The sequence below is a fragment of the Bombina bombina genome, chromosome 5, assembly GCF_027579735.1.
Source record: "Bombina bombina isolate aBomBom1 chromosome 5, aBomBom1.pri, whole genome shotgun sequence".
Lineage (NCBI taxonomy): Eukaryota > Metazoa > Chordata > Amphibia > Anura > Bombinatoridae > Bombina > Bombina bombina.
Window position 1 is genome coordinate 517,813,392 of NC_069503.1, and position 20,109 is coordinate 517,833,500.

Genomic DNA, 20,109 nt, shown 5'->3' on the forward strand with positions numbered 1-20,109 from the left:
AAGATCTGCTGATTTCATCTTGTAACCTCTCCATATCCATTTTTGCAGCTTTTGCCATCAATGGGGTTAATTTAGTATATATATCCTCCTTTGCCTAATTCCTTGTTTCTATTCCCCTCAGCAGACAGGGTGTTTCTTCACCATACACTATTACAGGGATTGCACCAAGTTTCTTTCACTCATAGACTGCTATTTCTATATGCAGCATTCACTTCTGTGTCTTTTCTGTGACATATTCACCCGGCCCCATGTTGGGCGCCAATTTTGTTGCACTTCTGATAAATAAACTCCACAGTGCGATCGGGGTTGGGTGAAATTAGGGTGCTTTAATATGAACTGCAATAAAATGGAGAACACTCATAACTGAGGGAACAAGTGTGTAACTGAACACAATAATACAGAATATAAAGCATAACAACTGTGCAGGTACAGTACAGAATTATTGTGATTAACATCCAAATGCAGAATCAACATGTGCTCTGTCTGCTGAGAACATGCTTCCCCAAAGATGTCCTATAATCACACTGCATTTACTTTCACTTGTCACAGGAACATTAGCTAGACCAGTTTAATCTATTATATTCCCAGCTATGCTTATAAGAATCCTCTCCATTACCTGCAATAAAATGGAGAACACTCATCACTGAGGGAACAAGTGTGTAACTGATAGAAGGTTCCCCTCAGAAACAAGTAACTAAGTTTCCCTTCCCACTTACAGTGCAGCAGGTGCTCTGGAAAACTTGTGTCCTCTCTCTACAAACAGGAGTTTAGCTTAAAGTGTCAATGTGTCCTCACTTAGAGAGCCTTTACATGTTATTAGAATATTATTTTGGGGGTGTCTATTTTTACATTCTTTACAACAGCACCCCAAAAAGCCCTTTTTAGGGCTAGAACATTAGTCTGCTTTTTTTTTTTTCCTGTGTAATCTAATTGCAGTTGCCTGCCTGCCAGCGTGTGTGTCAGGCTCACATCGTATACTGTGCCCACTTGCCCAGTGCCACCACTCATATCTGGTGTAACAGTAGTGTACATTTAAAAAAAAACAACACTTTTTTGACTGTGAAATAATAGCAGACAGCTGCCAGTACCCAAGATGGCCGCCAATAAGGCAGATGGGGTGGGTTAGAGAGCTGTTTTGGGGGGATTAGGGAGGTTGGGGGCTAAAGGGGTATGCTACACCACAGCATATGTAAATATGCTAAAAAAAAATAAAAAAATTAAAAAACCTTTTATTTTAGTACTGGCAGACTTTCTGCCAGTACTTAAGATGGCGGGGACAATTGTGGGGTGGGGGAGGGAAGGGAGCTGTTTGGGAGGGATCAGGGGGTCTGATGTGTCAGGTGGGAGGCTGCTCTCTACACTAAAGCTAAAATTAACCCTGCAAGCTCCCTACAAACTACCTAATTAACTCCTTCACTGCTAGCCATAATACACGTGTGATGCGCAGCAGCATTTAGCAGCCTTCTAATTACCAGAAAGCAACGCCAAAGTCATATATGTCTGCTATTTCTGAACAAAGGGGATCCCAGAGAAGCATTTACAACCATTTGTGCCATAATTGCACAAGCTGTTTGTAAATAATTTCAGTGAGAAACCTAAAATTGCGAAAAAATGTAAGTTTTTTTTAAATTTGATCGCATTTGGCGGTGAAATGGTGGCATGAAATATACCAAAATGGGCCTAGATCAATACTTTGGGTTGTCTACTACACTACACTTAAGCTAAAATTAACTCTACAAGCTCCCTACATGCTCCCTAATTAACCCCTTCACTGCTGGGCATAAAACACGTGTGGTGCGCAGTGGCATTTAGCAGCCTTCTAATTACCAAAAAGCAACACCAAAGCCATATAAGTCTGCTATTTCTGAACAAAGGGGATCCCAGAGTAGCATTTACAACCATTTATGCCATAATTGCATAAATTGTTGGTAAATAATTTCTGTGAGAAACCTAAAGTTTGTGAAAAAGTTTACAATTTTTTTTTATTTGATCACATTTGGAGGGAAATGGTGGCATTAAATATACCAAAATGGGCCAAGATCAATACTTTGGGTTGTCTACTACACTACACTTAAGCTAAAATTAACTCTACAAGCTGCCTACATGCTCCCTAATTAACCCCTTCACTGCTGGGCATAAAACACGTGTGGTGCGCAGTGGCATTTAGCAGCCTTCTAATTACCAAAAGCAACGCCAAAGCCATATGTCTGCTATAATGGCATGTCTGGCACACAGTGTTGGGGCAAGGGTCCATCTGACCACTGATACCTGGTCTGCAAAGCATGGTCAGGGCAGGTATATCACCTACACTGCGCACTGTGAAGCGGGCGTAACCCTTACACTACCTGATCGATACAACATCATACCTGATGTTTTAAAGCACGTTATTCCAAACAATTTAGGAATGTTAGGTGATTTATGCCCTTTATGGATTAAAACCAGACTCTGCGTCAACTATGTAATTTTCCATGGGAGTTTTGCCATGGATCCCCCTCCGGCATGCCACAGTCCAGGTGTTAGTCCCCTTGAAACAACTTTTCCATCACTATTGTGGCCAGAAAGAGTCCCTGTGGGTTTTAAAATTCGCCTGCCTATTAAAGTCTATGGCGGTTCGCCCGGTTCGCCGGTAGGTGAACTTTTGCGGAAGTTCACGTTCGTCCGTGAACCCAAATTTTTATGTTCGCGACATCACTATTTATCTTATCAATAGTATAATATTTTTATACATGCAACCCCACATGAAATATCACATAGAAGACATTTAAAATTCTAAAAGACTATATAAAATTTGCACTCTCTCTCTTATGGTAGCATAGATAAAGCTATGTAGAGCATCATCCCAACACCAACCTGCAATACTCCATCAACAGGCCCTGTCACTCCCTCTGCCACCCTCTGCATCCTCCACCCAGCCACTGAGAATGAAGTTTCCTCCTTGCTATCTTCCTCACGCCTCACTACCTGCCCACTCGACCCTATACCTTCCCATCTAATACCCTCCCTATCTTCTACCCTCACTCCTGCTCTTACCCACATCTTCAACCTATCTCTTTCTACCGGCTCATTCCCATCTTCTTTCAAACATGCAATAGTCACTCCCATACTCAAAAAAGCCTCCCTTGACCCTAATTCTCCTGAAAGCTACCGCCGATATCACTGCTCCCACTAACATCAAAACTCCTTGAAAAACTAGTTTATAATCACCTAACCCACTTCCTGTCCGCCAACTCCTTGCTTGACCCCTTGCAATCCGGATTCTGCCCCAAACACTCAACTGAGACTGCCCTTACCAAGGTTACGAACGATCTTCTCTCTGCTAAAAATATTGGCCACTACTCCATACTCATCCTACTTGACCTCTCAGCTGCCTTCGACACAGTTGACCACCCCCTCCTCCTACAGACCCTTAGCTCTTTTGGCCTCTGTGGCACTGCTCTTTCCTGGTTTCACTCTTATCTTTCTCACAGGTCTTTTTCTGTGTCATTTGCCAATGACTCCTCCTCTCCTCTCTAATGCCTCTGTCTGTTGGAGTACCTCAAGGATCTGTTCTGGGTCCTCTACTCTTCTCCATTTATACTTCTTCACTGGGTAAACTTATTAACAGTTATGGCTTCAAATATTACCTCTATGCTGATGACACCCAGATCTACCTCTCCACCCCTGCTCTCTCTCCCTCTGTCCTTTCTCATGTCAGCAACTGCTTATCTGGTATTTCTTCCTGGATGGCCTCTCACCACCTAAAGATTAACATATCCAAGACTGAGCTCCTTCTTATCCCCCCCTCAAGCTCTATGCTGACCTGTGACTTCTCTATCCCTGTTGACGGCATCACCATTTCCCCACCGCCCCAAGTCCGCTGCCTCGGAGTTACACTTGATTCAAATCTATCCTTCACCCCCCATATCCAATCGCTTTCTACATCCTGCTGCAACCATCTACGCAACATTTCCAAGATTAGACCTTTTCTGTGTGCTAACACCACAAAGCAAATAATCCACTTCCTTGTTATTTCCCAACTTGACTACTGCAATAACCTACTTACTGGCCTTCCTCTTTCCCACCTCTCCCCTTTTCAATCCATCCTAAATGCCTCTGCCAGACTGATCCACCTTTCCCGTCGCTCTGTATCTGCTGCACCTCTCTGTGAGTCCCTTCATTGGCTCCCCATACACAGCAGAATTAAATTCAAAATTCTCACCCTTGCATACAAAGCACTCACCAACTCCGCTCCCCTCTACCTATCCTCTCTAATCAACAAGTATACTCCAGCCCGCCCACTAAGATCCAACAATGACCTGCTCCTTGCTTCTGCGACTATCACCTCCTCTCATGCTAGACTGCAGGACTTCTGTCATGCAGCACCTACCCTCTGGAACACTCTCCCTCGTGCTGTCAGGCTTTGCCCAAATCTTTCTTCCTTTAAATGCTCTCTGAATACTTTTCTGTTCAGAGAAGCCTACCACCCAACTCAATAACTCATTTTACCTAACAACATTTCCCTCCTCTAACTCTGCATTAACATCTTTCTCAATCTTGCAATCCTCACCTCATGTTTCTCAACCTCCTACCCTTCTAGATTGTAAGTTCCCATGGGAATAGGGCCCTCGATTCCTCCTGTATGTGTTTGTAAATTCTGTCCTGTCTCTGCGGAATATGATGGCGCTTCATAAATAAAGTATAATAATAATAATGATAATAATAAACATTTCTCTCTGAAGTAAGAGAAAAAGAAAATAAAGCACATTGTCATAGATAGAAGGAGCTTATAAACATTAATTTTCCCCTTTGTCTAATATGGCTATATCAGGGCCTCAATGAACGTTACCTTCTGATCTGGGGATACAGGCCTTTGTCCGACCTGCAGTATAACAAATATGAATTAGGGGAGGAGGACTGCTTCTCATCAAACGATTACAGCACCCTTATCTCCTAAAAGGATCCCAGGCTCTATTAAATGTTGCTATCCTACTAATAAACTGGGTTTTGGGCAAATCTGTCTCGGTTAACCAACTTTCCCCTAGTCTCATGGGGTAGTATAGAGGCCAAGCTAACCACAGACCTAAGGGCACAACAGTGTTAAGTATATTAATAACATCTCGGCCTCATGTATAGCAGTTCTCAGGGCAGTGCATAAACTCCAGTTCGGGAGAGAATCAATTCTGGAGTGGGGCTAGATCCAGCCTAGCAGTCTAGAAGCAACCATTGTGCCTTTTACTTTACCCAACCCCAACTCTTGTGTCAATACTCAGATCCAGAGGGCCTCCGGGTATCCGCCGCATCACTTTGGGAGCCGGATCTATCATATACTCCAGCATGTGTCACAAACCTAGGCCGCAACCTTCGCAGAGAGCCAGGACAGCAGGATAATAGTTAGCTGTCAGCACCAGATGCTCCTCTGTAGAGCCTTTCGCTGGGGAGCTGGCCGGTCTCCCCCACATGTCCAGGTAAGCAGCATTAGGCTGGATGTCTCCAACTGAGCAACCGCCATGGGCCTCAGCAGTTTCTTGTGTGCTAGCGACAGGCGCTGCCGTGGCAACTGTCTCCATCTCAGGCAGATTATTTACTTTGGGAGTTCCCGGGTGAGAGACGTCTCCCTTCTCCAGAAAAGTGGCTCCGGTAAGTGTGCTCTCATCCCACGGCTGTGGATCGCTGCTCAAGTGCATGGAGCTGTCACCTCCCCCATATTGAGCCTGCAAGGCTGCTTCATAGGGGCCTCAATTAATTGCATGAGGCAGTCAAATCTGCGGAGCATTTTCTGCTCAGACTTAGCGAATAGATCTTGTATCTTAGAGTAAAAGTCCTCCTCCATGCTGGAAATGTTGAGCAGAGGATCACTATATTCTCTGAATACCCGGTACCCCGGGGGGGGAGCTGAAATCCCTCTCCTTAGGAGCCGCCAGGGACATTCAGCGGTCCAATCTGGGAAGTCCTGTTGTATGGAGAACAAAATTTTTTATATCAGACCATTCAGCTAACTATCCTCTGCGTCGTGAGGTATAAATTCTTGCTGGATGGCTGTGTAATTAGCAGATTACAGGCGGGATGTAAAACTGTGTTACAGAGCTCCCAGTTTAGTGGTCATCTTGGACCATAGCCCGGACACGCCCCCTATCTATCTTTTTAAACAATAAAAAGATAGATAATTTCTAGTTCATTCATCCCCATTCATACACACAAGACAAGACACTTAGGTTAGTAATGTTCATAAAATAAAACTCCAGTAAAGTATTTCATAATAATATCCATCAGTCCCCCTTGTTTTTTCTATGAAAATACATTTAAATATGGACAACAAAGCAAATGAGGCTTAGGTGTAGAGTAGCTAAGGAGTTCAAGCAAGGATTATAACAAAGGCAATCTGAGTTAAAAAAGTGAGTCTCCTGGCCGACAACAGGATACCTCGGCATCAGTTAGAGAGACACAGGTAGCAAAGGGCTTCATTGAAGGAAGAGCTAAAGCCAAGCAAACTAAAATGGGCAGGTGAAGCTGGGAGTGAGTTACTAGGCAGGTAAGAAGCTGAGGCACTAACAGAAACCAAACAAGTAAATCTTTATTTAGCATCATCACAATCAATATCTCCCAAATGGAGATGTTCCATGTAGATCACATGATCCTATGCCATTGAGTTTGCAAGCTCCTGGAAGCTGTCTGTGCCTTTTTATATATTATCCTCATCATACCTCTACAACAAGACTTAGGAGGTGTTTTCAGATCCTTAAAGTCAGTCAATGTGACATCATCTGTAAGCTCAGGATGTTTGTCAGAGCAGGTTTGCAGAATTTCCTGTTGCAACAGAAGAGGGGTACTGGAGATACTGGACAATTAGATAAGGCAACATTTACACAGACAGACAAGGATAGGGATAGCAACAACCACAAGGACAAAAGCAATAAGAGCAGGATTCACCCACCCAATCCTGTAAATAGGAAAGTAAACCAATTCATATCTCATACAATATCTAAGTTTGGCTTGTACTTCTTGGATAACTTACCTAGTGGTGTCATTAATATATACACAACCGTGATGGCCTATACAGTAACCCATGTACCCTCCGTAGCTTCTAAGATATAATATAAAGACATACAGATTTGCAAAGCAACCATTCCAACTTGAACTTATTCCTGGTTAACGTTTTTATTGTTATCAGTAGTATCATTCAAAACCATCAAAACCAGCAATTTTGTGAGTTTATTATGTTTCTGAGCAAGGAAAAAAGCACCTGCCTTCTCACTATAGGTAATAAGTACATCAGTAGAACCTAGGTGAAACCCCCTTTCCATTCCTAAGTCTACCTTCCTAAAGCTGATTTGTCAGTCTGATTCCAGGCATGAGATTTCTTAATAAACAAGTACTGTACTATTAAGAGGGCAGACTCGTATATGCATACTAATCACATATCCAATAAATCCCCTAGGTAAAGAATAACTGTAGCAGTTATAAGTTTGTTCTTCAAAGGACCTTTAAATGAAGGCAAAAAAAGTATCATATAATGCATTTTGAACAAAATCAAGTCCGCAGCGAGGTCCAGGGGACATGATTCGCATTAGCAATGTGAAAAAGACTTTGTAGTTTTGGAAGCTGAGCTTGGCGGCTGATCCCAGAGTGGCCTTCAAGTCCTTGAAGGCTGCTACAGTGGCATCAGTATATAAGTATATGTTACTAAGAAATTATACTTACCCTTTACTAGCTCCTGCCGGGCCGAAGCTTTATGTGAACAATTTGGTATCCATTGACAACAGAATCCTTCCATCCCCAAATAAATATATGTAAACTGGGTACTAGCAAATAGCTGTCAGTACCTAAAATGGCAGAGACCATTGGGAGGGGAGAGGGAGAGCTGTTTTGGAGGGATGAGGGAGGTTAGATGGTAAGGGAGGATCCTACACTGCAGAAAATAAAAAATAAATTAATTAATTTATTCATTCATTTTAAAAAAAGCCCTAAAACGTCATACTGGCAGATTGTCTGCCAGTACCTAAGATGGTTGTAAGGAGTGTGGGTTGGGGAAAGAGATTTGTTTTGGAGGGATCAAGTACATATGGCAGGTAGGAGGATATTTCTTACACTAAAATACTAATACCCTTGCCAGCAAAAAACAATGGCAAGCCATGCATGTGTGCTATTTCTGATGCCAGAGAAACTTTTACAACCATTTGTTTTATGACTGCAAAAGCAGTATGTAAATAATTTCAGTGAGAAACCCAAAGTTTGTGAACAAGTTAATGAAATAAGTTTGTGAACAAGTTAATGAAATAAAATATACCAAAATAGGCCTAGATCAATACCTATTTATTATCAAGTTCCGTATGGAGCTGTTCCATAACTTGTCCACCTGCTCTGAGGCAGTGGATAGAAATCAACCCGATCAAATATAAGCGGGTTGATTGACACCCCCTGCTAGCGGCCGATTGGCCATGAATCTGCAGGGGGCAGCATTGCACCAACAGTTCACAAGATTATGCTGTCGGCATTTATCGATGTGCAGCGGATATGATACACTACATCGTATAATGTCTGCTCACTTTATAATAAATATACTCCCTTGGGTTTTCTACACACACACATATATTTTTATATATATATAATATATATATATATATATATATATATATATATATATATATATATATATATATATATATTATAAAGGACGGCACTCACTGGTCTTTCCAAAGTGTACTTTTAATAGAAAAAAAAGTGATGTTTCGGGGACACACTCCCCTTCCTCAGACGTATATACTGTATATATTATTCAGAAAAACGACTGCACTCTCTGATTTTCCGTAAAAAATAACTTTTAATTATAAATAGTTAAAAATAAGGAGAAAACATGACGTTTCTTTTGGGACATCACTACGGTGGTGTTTGTTTTTTGACCTTTGGGGACATTTGATAAAGATGCCAGTAAGGCATCGAAACGTCATGTTTTTCTCCTTGTTTTTAACCATTTATAATTAAAAGTTATTTTTTATGGAAAACCAGAGTGAAGTCGTTTTTCTGAATACTGCATTATTATTGATTTTTTTGGCACCCTGGAAGCTGCTGTATCAAGTTGTAAATCTGGAGTGCAGTCAGTTTTGATAGGTAAATGAAATAAATAAGGCTCTATTTCTGTTTATACAAAGTGATAGCCAAAATGCTAAAAATGCTCCAATACTTTGGGCAAGTTTTTCTCTGAATTAAATGGTAGCAAAAGGGTTAAGCTGCTGTAAGAAGCTTATTAACAGGCTTATCAAATATACACCATATAACACAGTCCTTAAATTCTTAGGATGAATTAAATCATAAATGGTATTTTGTGTCACGGTGGTAACCACAATGTGAGTTTACAGGTTACCACAGTGACTTGATATCTGCCGTAAGTGTTGTTAATATACCAAAATACTAACACAAGGTCACATATGGCATTAAATACCTTAAGACTTAAATGGTAGGAGTCTGATCAGTGAAGCAGCGTATCAACCATGGTTGGAATATAGACAAACGGCTTTTCTGCGGGCTGTAGTGCTAAGTTTGTCGGAATAGGAAGGAGGAACAGCTTCAGGCATCTGTAGCTGATGATGTCAGCGAGTTCCGGACAGGCAGTCTGTGAGAGTTTGCAGAGAAGCTGAACAGGAACAGAGAACAAGTGGAGGTAACAGGAATACAGGAATCCTCCTTGTAGAAAACGAACAGAGTTCCAGGTAAGGGCGCAGCAATATGTTGCACTGAGCAAAGAAGCTGCTACCCAGGAACTTAATTGGCCAGCAATGAGAGCTAGCAGGAGGCGACTTAAGTAGGGAGAGGTTGATTATTTAAAGGCACAGGACAAAATACAAGGCACTGATAAGTTAACTATACAGCTGCACTAAGACTGGAGTTCAAGTTCTTTCTCAACTGAAGTGTTAAAGGAATTTACCTTTAGTTCTAAATCAATGTCTTCAAATAGTAATGAGAGCATTTTTTTAACTTGGCTGTTCATGGTCAGTGGTGGGGACATCTAAGTACCCGCCATCAGGTGTGCAGTGAATAGTACATACCATACAGAGGAGGTTTTTCCCTAGTAAATTAACAGGATATGTGGGGATCAATAAGAAAGCATGCCTGTCAGCAATAGGGCCTAAGGAAACAGTCATAGGTTGTAATACCTTGTGTCTAATCACTTGGTTACCAACCGCTTTTACTAACACCATTTGGATATGGGCAGCAGGTATATTGAAAGAGTCAGTAGCAGATATGGCAGATTGTGGGGCACCTGTGTCAATCAGAAATTCATTGTCATGTCTGTCAATTTGCATAGTCACATAAGGGCCATCGTTGCCAACTGGTATTACACAATGCCTAATCTTGCACTTTGTAACATATTAGAAATATTTGACTTTAACCCATTTACAAAGGCAGACACTTTAATGTAACTGCATTTTGTTCTACCACAGTTATCCCACCAAAAGCTTTTAAGGCTTTCAACGGCCTATTGAAGAACTCTGCTGGTCCCTCATTTTTACCTTACTTCATGACATTACATTTTCTCTAGTCTACATGAGAGGGAAAAGTCCTTACAAATGCATGTCATAAATCTGTGTAAATAATTCCTAAGAGCCCAACCTCATGTACATTATCCCAAATAGCAACTGGAGGCTGTTTTGCTCTCCTTATGTCATCAAATGTCTGTTTTAACTTGTTCATTTTTAAAGAGTTAGCTGTAGCCCTAATTATCTGGTCAATGTCAGTCAGAATAAGTTTACTGTATATCTTGCACATATTCCTTTGCGTAAACTTCTGGATCAACATTCCTTTTTTGTAAAGTTTTGTTTCATTACCATAAAGTCATCTATAGTCCATGGTGTGCATACAATAATCTGATTACCATCATCTGCTAATCATCTTTTTTCTCTAAATCAGTAGTTATTATGTTGGTATGTCTAGCATTCAACGTCTTAGACTATAACTTTCACGTATTTCCTCATTCACTGCCCCTTTCAGTATTTTATCTATTTAGCTCCTCTTTTCTGGCCCCTCCTCTTTAGTTGGTGTTTGTGTGAATTTTTGTGTCTGTTGGAGTTAAGGTAAGGGAGGTGGTGAAGTGATAACTACTGGTGGAGGCTTAAGGGATCTCACATGAATGGGTTCAGGTGGAGGACTTTGGGTTCGCGCAGGAACCGGGGTTGTGAGCATTATAATTCTTTTAATTTGTCTTTAGTTTCATTTAACTGGGCCTGAAGCTTATTTTTGATATCCTCATTTGACTTCCTCAACTGATTCTTTGGGTATACTATATGCTTCCTCTTGTCATTTTAAATTAGATGTCCATTTCCTTGCATTAACCTTTTTAACCTCTGCTTCCTTAAGATTGTCTATGAATGTAATTTCAAAAATACCTTCCTCTGGCCATTTACGGTGTCTGTTTGTTATATTATTCTATTTATTACTGTATTCATTTACCTATGGACCTACGGTACGTTGCATTTGATATATAGGTGTTCCCTTAGGGGCCTCTCTGTACAGTACAGTTGACTTTGCTGATCCCATACTTATTTGTATAGTTAAACTAAATCACCTACGGCTAGATTTGGAGTTTTGACGGTAACGACCCGCGTAGCTAACGCCGGCTTTTTTCTGGCCGCACCATAAAAATAACTCTGGTATTGAGAGTCCACAAAAAGGCTGCGTTAGGCTCCAAAAAAGGAGCGTAGAGCATTTTTAACGCAGCTTCAACTCTCGATACCAGAGTTGCTTACGCAAGCGGCCAGCCTCAAAAACGTGCTCGTGCACGATTCCCCCTTAGGAAACAATGGGGCTGTTTGAGCTGAAAAAAAACCTAACACCTGCAAAAAAGCCGCGTTCAGCTCCTAACGCAGCCCCATTGTTTGCTATGGGGAAACACTTCCTACGTCTGCACCTAACACCCTAAAATTTCCCCCGAGTCTAAACACCCCTAGCCTTACACTTATTAACCCCTAATCTGCTGCCCCCGCTATCGCTAACCCCTGCATATTATTTTTAACCCCTAATCTGCCGCTCCGTAAACCGGCGCTACTTACATTATCCTTATGTACCCCTAATCTGCTGCCCCTAACACCGCCGACCCCTATATTATATTTATTAACCCCTAATTTGCCCCCCTCAACGTCGCCTCCACCTGCCTACACTTATTAACCCCTAATCTGCCGAGCGGACCTGAGCGCTACTATAATAAAGTTATTAACCCCTAATCCGCATCACTAACCCTATAATAAATAGTATTAACCCCTAATCTGCCCTCCCTAATATCGCCGACACCTAACTTCAAACATTAACCCCTAATCTGCCGACCGGAGCTCACCGCTACTATAATAAATGTATTAACCCCTAAAGCTAAGTCTAACCCTAACACTAACACCCCCCTAAATTAAATATAATTTTAATCTAACGAAATTAATTAACTCTTATTAAATAAATTATTCCTATTTAAAGCTAAATACTTACCTGTAAAATAAATCCTAATACAGCTACAATATAAATTATAATTACATTGTAGCTATTTTAGGATTAATATTTATTTTACAGGCAACTTTGTAATTATTTTAACCAGGTACAATAGCTATTAAATAGTTAAGAACTATTTAATAGTTACCTAGTTAAAATAATAACAAAATTACCTGTAAAATAAATCCTAACCTAAGTTACATTTAAACCTAACACTATACTATCATTAAATTAATTAAATAAAATACCTACAATTACCTACAATTAAACCTACACTATCAATAAATAAATTAAATACAATTCCTACAAATAACTACAATGAAATAAACTAACTAAAGTACAAAAAATAAAAAAGAACTAAGTTACAAAAAATAAAAAAATATTTACAAACATAAGAAAAATATTACAACAATTTTAAACTAATTACACCTACTCTAAGCCCCCTAATAAAATAACAAAGACCCCCAAAATAACAAAATGCCCTACCCTATTCTAAATTACTACATTTCAAAGCTCTTTTACCTTACCAGCCCTGAACAGGGCCCTTTGCGGGGCATGCCCCAAGAAATTCAGCTCTTTTGCCTGTAAAAAAAAACATACAATACCCCCCCCAACATTACAACCCACCACCCACATACCCAAACCCCCCTTAAATAAACCTAACACTAAGCCCCTGAAGATCTTCCTACCTTGTCTTCACCCTACCAGGTTCACCGATCCGTCCTGAAGAGCTCCTCCGATGTCCTGATCCAAGCCCAAGCGGGGGGCTGAAGAGGTCCATGATCCGGCTGAAGTCTTCTTCCAAGCGGGAGCTGAAGAGGTCCATGATCTGGATGAAGTCTTCATCCAAGCGGGAGCTGAAGAGGTCCATGATCCGGATGAAGTCTTCTATCAACGGCATCTTCAATCTTCTTTCTTCCGGATCCATCTTGCAGACCTCCGACGCGGAACATCCTCTTCTCCGGACGCCTACTAGCCGAATGACGGTTCCTTTAAGGGACGTCATCCAAGATGGCGTCCCTCGAATTCCGATTGGCTGATAGGATTCTATCAGCCAATCGGAATTAAGGTAGGATTCGATCAGCCAATCAGATTGAGCTTGCATTCTATTGGCTGTTCCGATCAGCCAATAGAATGCAAGCTCAATCTGATTGGCTGATTGGATCAGCCAATCGGATTGATCTTGATTCTGATTGGCTGATTTCATCAGCCAATCAGAATATTCCTACCTAATTCCGATTGGCTGATAGAATCCTAATGAAAAGTGAGCGTTAGACCCTATTTTGAGTGACTCCAAATACCGGAGTTAGCCTAAAACCAGCGTTAGGAGCCTCTAACGCTGGTTTTCACGGCTAACGCCAAACTCCAAATCTAGGCCCTAGGTAGCTAAGGTCACTAAGACTATGTAACTAAGACTGTTTCACTAGGCTGTGTGCCTAGAACACTTGCCACGAACACTACGTGTTAAAAATATCCCTCAATTTTCCCTATGTGTACACTACTTAATTAACTCTGCATCCCTTTAGGTGATTAGTCAGGTCATTATTTCCATATAGATTTGTTTTCCAGTATCCCTTGCATTCCACAAGGAGCTGGTCACTGCCTTGCGGCTAGCAGAAACTGTAAGTGCAGCTGATACAAGAATCCTATGCTTAATCTCACTTGCCTGTGGACCAACAACCTACTGGCATACAGTTTTTACACAATATTAAATAGGTTTTAAAGCATCCATAGATCATATAACTATATTATTCAGACTTACTTTTTTAGATTAAGACTCCCTTCTCCAACAACCACTCAAGCAATTACACATTTAAAAGATGCCTTACCTTTGAAATGTGGACTGGTCTTGGTAAGTTGGAGTTGGGTCTGGTTGTCTCTCTCCAGTTGTTCCTGAGGTGTTGGTTTTCTGGCCAATGCCCCAAATTATTTTGGGTCTTTCAGCCTTAAGAAAAACTAGAGAAAGAGCTGAAACCGGTTGCCATTTTTTTTAAACTCGAAAGAAGTTTTGTCCCACAGCAGACAACATACTCATAGCCCACACTGCTTGGAACTACTGTCTAGCATGCTGGACAAAGTTGCGATTCTGACGCAGTTTAAAAGGCTGTGCTGCAGATTTGCTAAAGGATCTGCAAAAAGTTGGGAGGAATAACAACAGCGAGGTACAGTTCAAATATGAAGGAATTTGAGTACACACAACTTTAATATCAAACTCAAAATATTGACTTAATACTCAAATTGGAATAATTTAAGAACATCACTGGTACTCTCTGGTGTACATCAGGAACAGTGTTTTAATTAAAACAGACTTCCAATGAAATTACTTTTTACATTTTTAAAGAACTTTATAAATGGATATTTATTGAGCTCATTTAGGCTTTTTTTAGTGATACAAAGATCCTTGTTTTTTTTATCTAAATGTTGACTAATATATTCTGATATATTTCACTAAATATTACATTGTATTTGTGATCTTATATATTTCAAATTGATATTCAGTCTATGACACTTGTGTAGAGTGGTGCTCACACATTGCTTTTTACTATTGTCTTGTTTTACATAGGGGTGCAAGGTTAACTCTTTAGTAAATGTGCTGTTTGGACAGTGATTTTTCTAGTTATGGTTCTTTCGATCTATATCTTTTTCAGGTAACCTTGCAATAAACCAGGAGTCTGTAAGGTAAATAATATAGTTTATCACAAGTGCACATTGAGATGGTATAACAGGGTTGTTACAGAATCAGAGGAAGGGTATTCCTCACTCAATATATAGAATACAATTTACATATAGGTTACAAATCAATAAGCATTAGTAGATTTCTATCACTTAAGGCCTGATCAGCGTGTGACCAGTTCATGATGTACCTTTTACAACATTACCAGAACCATACCACACCATATTTATAATTTGTACAACTAACATGGCAAGGATGTTTCGGCAGTTAATAGGAGTAGTACTAACTGAATTTTATTCAAATAGCCATCCTAAAAGCTAAGGGGTCCTGATACACATTTAATGCACACAAAGTTAACTCATTCATCACCATTCACAGACACAAGACAAGACACTTAGGTTAGTAATGTCCATGAAATAATAATCCAGTAAAATATCTTTGCATAATAATATCCATCAGTAGATGATATATTAGCATATTGTAAAGTTGGTTCAGTTGATTCCTTAGTTTTCTCTTGTGTTTATGTGCAAATGTTAACAATTTAGGGCCCAGCACAAAAGCAATATTTGCGCTCCACTGAGTAATACCATTGCATGCTAATGTGCGCTGGTATTACAAGTTGAGAGCAATGCAAACGTGAGCTCTCGTTCGCATAGCTAGGAAGCATTCTACTCATGAGAGTGCACTTCCATAGGCCCCAATGGGAGTCTCATTTTGATGCCGTGAGACAGGGCATGAAATCTAGCGCAGAGAAGGAGTAAAGTCGAGCAGTGTTGGCAGCAAATTGTAAACATATATGAATATATAGATATATATGTATCTGTTTATATGTGTATATACACACATTAACACATAAATATATATGTATATAAGCATATACATATATATTTACAGGGAACACACAGTTCCCATAGACTGCAATGTAAAGGCAAGTTTCAGTGCCATTGTTTTTCTAACACCCCACACCAGCCAACTTTAGTCCCTTGTAACTGCTTTTTGAAGTTATTTTATTAAAAAATAAATATTGTACTATCTTTAATTTTTAATAAAGTATATTACACTGTATTTTGGAGGCATTTGGTGGACATTTATAAAATTATCTCTGGGTAATTAAATATGCGCTAATTGTAATGGCTGGTTATTTATTGCACACCCATAAACGGGCGCTCCACTTGTAATCTAGTCCTTAATTGCCAATGCATTGTAACATAGTAATATACATAGTAGATAAGGTTGAAAAAAGACCAAAGTCCATCGAGTTCAACCTATACAAATCTAAAATACTTACAAAAAGCTCCAGTTAAGCTTAAATAACCCCACTAAAAGGTGACTCATTTAATACTAGCAATCATATCCATGAATTTTGTTTACATACAGAAATGTATCCAGACTATTTTTAAATGTATCTAGGGTATTGGCATTCGGTAATGAGTTCCACAATTTTATTGCTCTTACAGTGAAAAAACGTTGCCGTTACAGGAGATTAAATCTCCTTTCCTCCAACCTTAAATTGTAACCTCTGGTCAGAAAATTTTTTCTAGGAATAAACAGAGCTTCTGTCATCTCTGAATATGGGCCTTGAATATATTTATATAAAGTAATCATGTCACCTCTCAAGCGCCTTTTTTCTAAAGAAAACAGACTCAGTTTGGCTAGCCTCTCCTCATAGGTTAATTTCTCCAATCCCCTTATTAGCTTTGTGGCCCTTCTCTGAACTTTTTCTAGTTCTGCAATAGCTTTTTTTGAGATCGGTCCCAAGAACTGCACTCCATACTCAAGGTGAGGTCTTACCAGGGCTTTATATAGTCACAGAATTATGCTTTGCTCCCTTGAATCAATGCATGCTAGTATCTTATTAACCTTTGAAGCCGCTGCCCTGCATTGTTCACCCATCTTTAGTTTGTTATCTATTACTACTCCCAAATCCCTTTCCTCCTCTGTTTGGCTAAGTCTTGTCCCATTTAAAAAATATGTTGCCTGCTTATTTTTACTTCCAAAATGTAGAACCTTGCATTTTTCCGTATTAAATCTCATTAAATCTCATTTTCCATTTACTTGCCCATACTTCTAATTTTTGCAGATCCCTTTGTAATGAAAGTTCATCCTGCTCTGACCTAATGACCTTACTTAACTTAGTATCATCTGCAAAAATAATTTAATTTAATCCTTGCTCCAAGTCATTTATAAAAATATTAAAAAGAACGGGGCCCAGTACTGATCCCTGGGGGACTCCACTGATTACCTTTGTCCAATCTGAGTATGATCCATTTACTACTACTCGTTGCTCCCTATCTTTTATTAAGTTATTTATCCATGAGCTAACATTTTCAGCTATTCCCAGTCCCTTAATTTTGTGCATTAATATCTCATGTGGCACTGTATCAAATGCCTTTGAAAAATCTAAGTATATCACATCAACTGATTCCCCTTTATCTATAATTTTACTTACTTCCTCGTAGAATCTAATTAGATTAGTTTGACATGATCTAGTTCTCCTAAAACCATGCTGATTAGAACTCATAATCTTGTTTACACGAATATGCTCATCAATATAATCCCTTATAATCCCTTCAAATATCTTCCCCACTATTGATGTCAGACTAACTGGTCTATAGCTTCCTGGATCATCCCTGCTTCCCTTTTTGAAGAGTGGCACCACATCAGCTTTACGCCAATACTGGGGTACCATGCCTGAGGATAATGAGTCTTGAAAAATTAAGAGTAGAGGTTTGTCTATAACAGTGCTAAGTTCCCTTAACACCCTTGAGTGTATTCAGTCTAGGCCTGGAGTTTTATTTACCTTAATATTATCCAGTTTTTTCCTGATATCCTTTAAACATAACCCAGTTAATAGTATGGACTGGCATGTTCTATTTTTCTTCCAAAGTATCATCCAATGGTTCCTCTCTTGTGTATACTGAAGAAAAAAACTGGTTTAGTACCTCAGCCTTCTCCCTGTCATTATTTATCATGCTACCCTCCACGCATTTTAATGTACCTATATTATCCTTCTTAGATTTTTTGCTATTTATGTATTTAAAGAACCTTTTAGGGTTAGACTTAGAATCCTTTGCAATTAATTTTTCATTTTCAATTTTGGCTAATTTGATTGCTTTTTTGCATGCATTGTTACATTCCTTATAAATATTGTATGTTGAGTCTGTACTATTTTCTTTGAATAATTTAAATGCCCTACGTTTTTCCTAATTTCTCTTAACACATTTTTATTTATCCACAACGGCTTTGATTTTTTATTTTGATTTTTATAACCATATGATATTTGTTGATATGTTAAGTTTATTATTTTCTTAATATGAGTACATTTATAAAGCAATTAATTAAAAATAAATAACACATTGAACCAGTATGTCTGCTGAGCAGGGATCAAAAGCTTCCCTCATGTAGTAGATGCATTTGTACAGAAATGAAATAGTCAAGTATTTGAGCTCAGTCAGAAAGGACCTAAGTGAACAAAGATTTTTTGCAAATTATTTTTGATAATGCCTAAGGACAAACAAATATGTATTGTAAATTATCGGCTTTAAAATATGTTTATTCATTGTCTATGATGGACTAATTGTTTAATTCTCTGTTTGGCTTGTAGCCATTATAAAAAGTAAACATGATGAAAGTCTTATAGGGGCTTTAAATATATCAATGCTATATAATAATTAAACAAACAAACTTGTATCTGGATTTTGTTTGATTTAAATTTCTGTATTTGAGCTTTTATATATATATATATATATATATATATATATATATATATATATATATATATATATAAAAATCAAAGAATACAGGATAGCGCAGGTTAAACAGCTAGTATATAAATCAATAAAGATATAGTATCATGAAAGGTATAAGTCTGCGATCAGTCGTACCAATTATAGTAATATAAGAAAAAAATAACAAAATATAAAAATAAGTTAAAAATCAGTTAAAAATATGTGGTAAAATACACAGTCCCAAAAGTAGATAAAAGTGAGGTCAGAAAGTTAATCTTCATCAATTTCTCCCCTTTTGGATGTGCACTTACTTCCAGTCCCCTCAATCATATGAGGTAAGAATGTAGCAATATCACTGATGGGCTAGGCACCTCCTGTAGTATGGATCACGCTAGTCATGGATCTCTGGAGATTGCAGAATCTTGTCACTATTTGCTCATGTAGAAATCCAGCACACACCCTTCTATCTATCTATCTATCTATTGGGTTCTTGTAAAGCGCAGCTATTCACCCGTAAGGGTCTCAAGGCGCTGAGGGTTGCAGTTCAGTCGAAGAGCCAGGTCTTGAGGTCCTTTCTGAACTTAGTTAGGGCGGTAGCTTGTCTAAGGTGCAGCGGGAGGGTGTTCCAAGTCTTGGCAGCCAGGTGAGAGAAGGATCTGCCTCCCGCTGTGGTTTTCCTGATGCGGGGGATGACAGCTAGGGCTTGGTCGGCCGATCGAAGTTGTCTGGCAGGGGTGTAGAAGGTAACACGGTGGTTCAAGTATTCAGGACCAATGTTGTGGAGGGCCTTGAATGCGTGGGTGAGAAGCTTGAAGGTTATTCTTTTGTTGATGGGGAGCCAGTGCAGGTCCCGCAGGTATTTGGTGATGTGGCATTGATGAGGGATGTCAAATATTAGTCTGGCCGAGGAGTTCTAGATGCACTGTAGTCTCTTTTGGAGCTTGATGGTGGTGCCGGCGTAGAGTGCGTTACCATAGTCCAGTCGGCTGCTGACGAGGGTGTGAGTGACAGTCTTCCTGATCTCGATTGGAATCCATTTGAAGATCTTTCGCAGCAGGTGAAGTGTGTGGAAGCATGCAGAAGATACGGCGTTGATTTGCCGGTCCATGGAGAGCAATGAGTCCAGGATGATGCCTAGATCTCGTGCATGGTCGGTGGGGGTTGGAGGGTGTCCGAGGGCTGTGGGCCACCAAGAGTTATTCCACGAGGATGTGGTGGGACCGAGGAGGCAGTTGTAGTTCATCCAGGTGGCGACTGCTGTCA

The 20,109-nt window shown here is 39.6% G+C and overlaps 1 protein-coding gene across 1 annotated transcript in view; it reads left to right on the forward strand.

The window, feature by feature from the left end:
* The first annotated feature begins 6,753 nt into the window (after positions 1-6,753).
* The window catches only part of NPSR1 (neuropeptide S receptor 1), a 763,169-nt gene continuing 749,813 nt past the window's right edge, over positions 6,754-20,109 (forward strand). The window contains exon 1 of the mRNA XM_053715773.1: positions 6,754-6,918. Coding sequence (XP_053571748.1) covers positions 6,754-6,918 — 165 coding nt within the window. The remainder of the gene's footprint in view (positions 6,919-20,109) is intronic.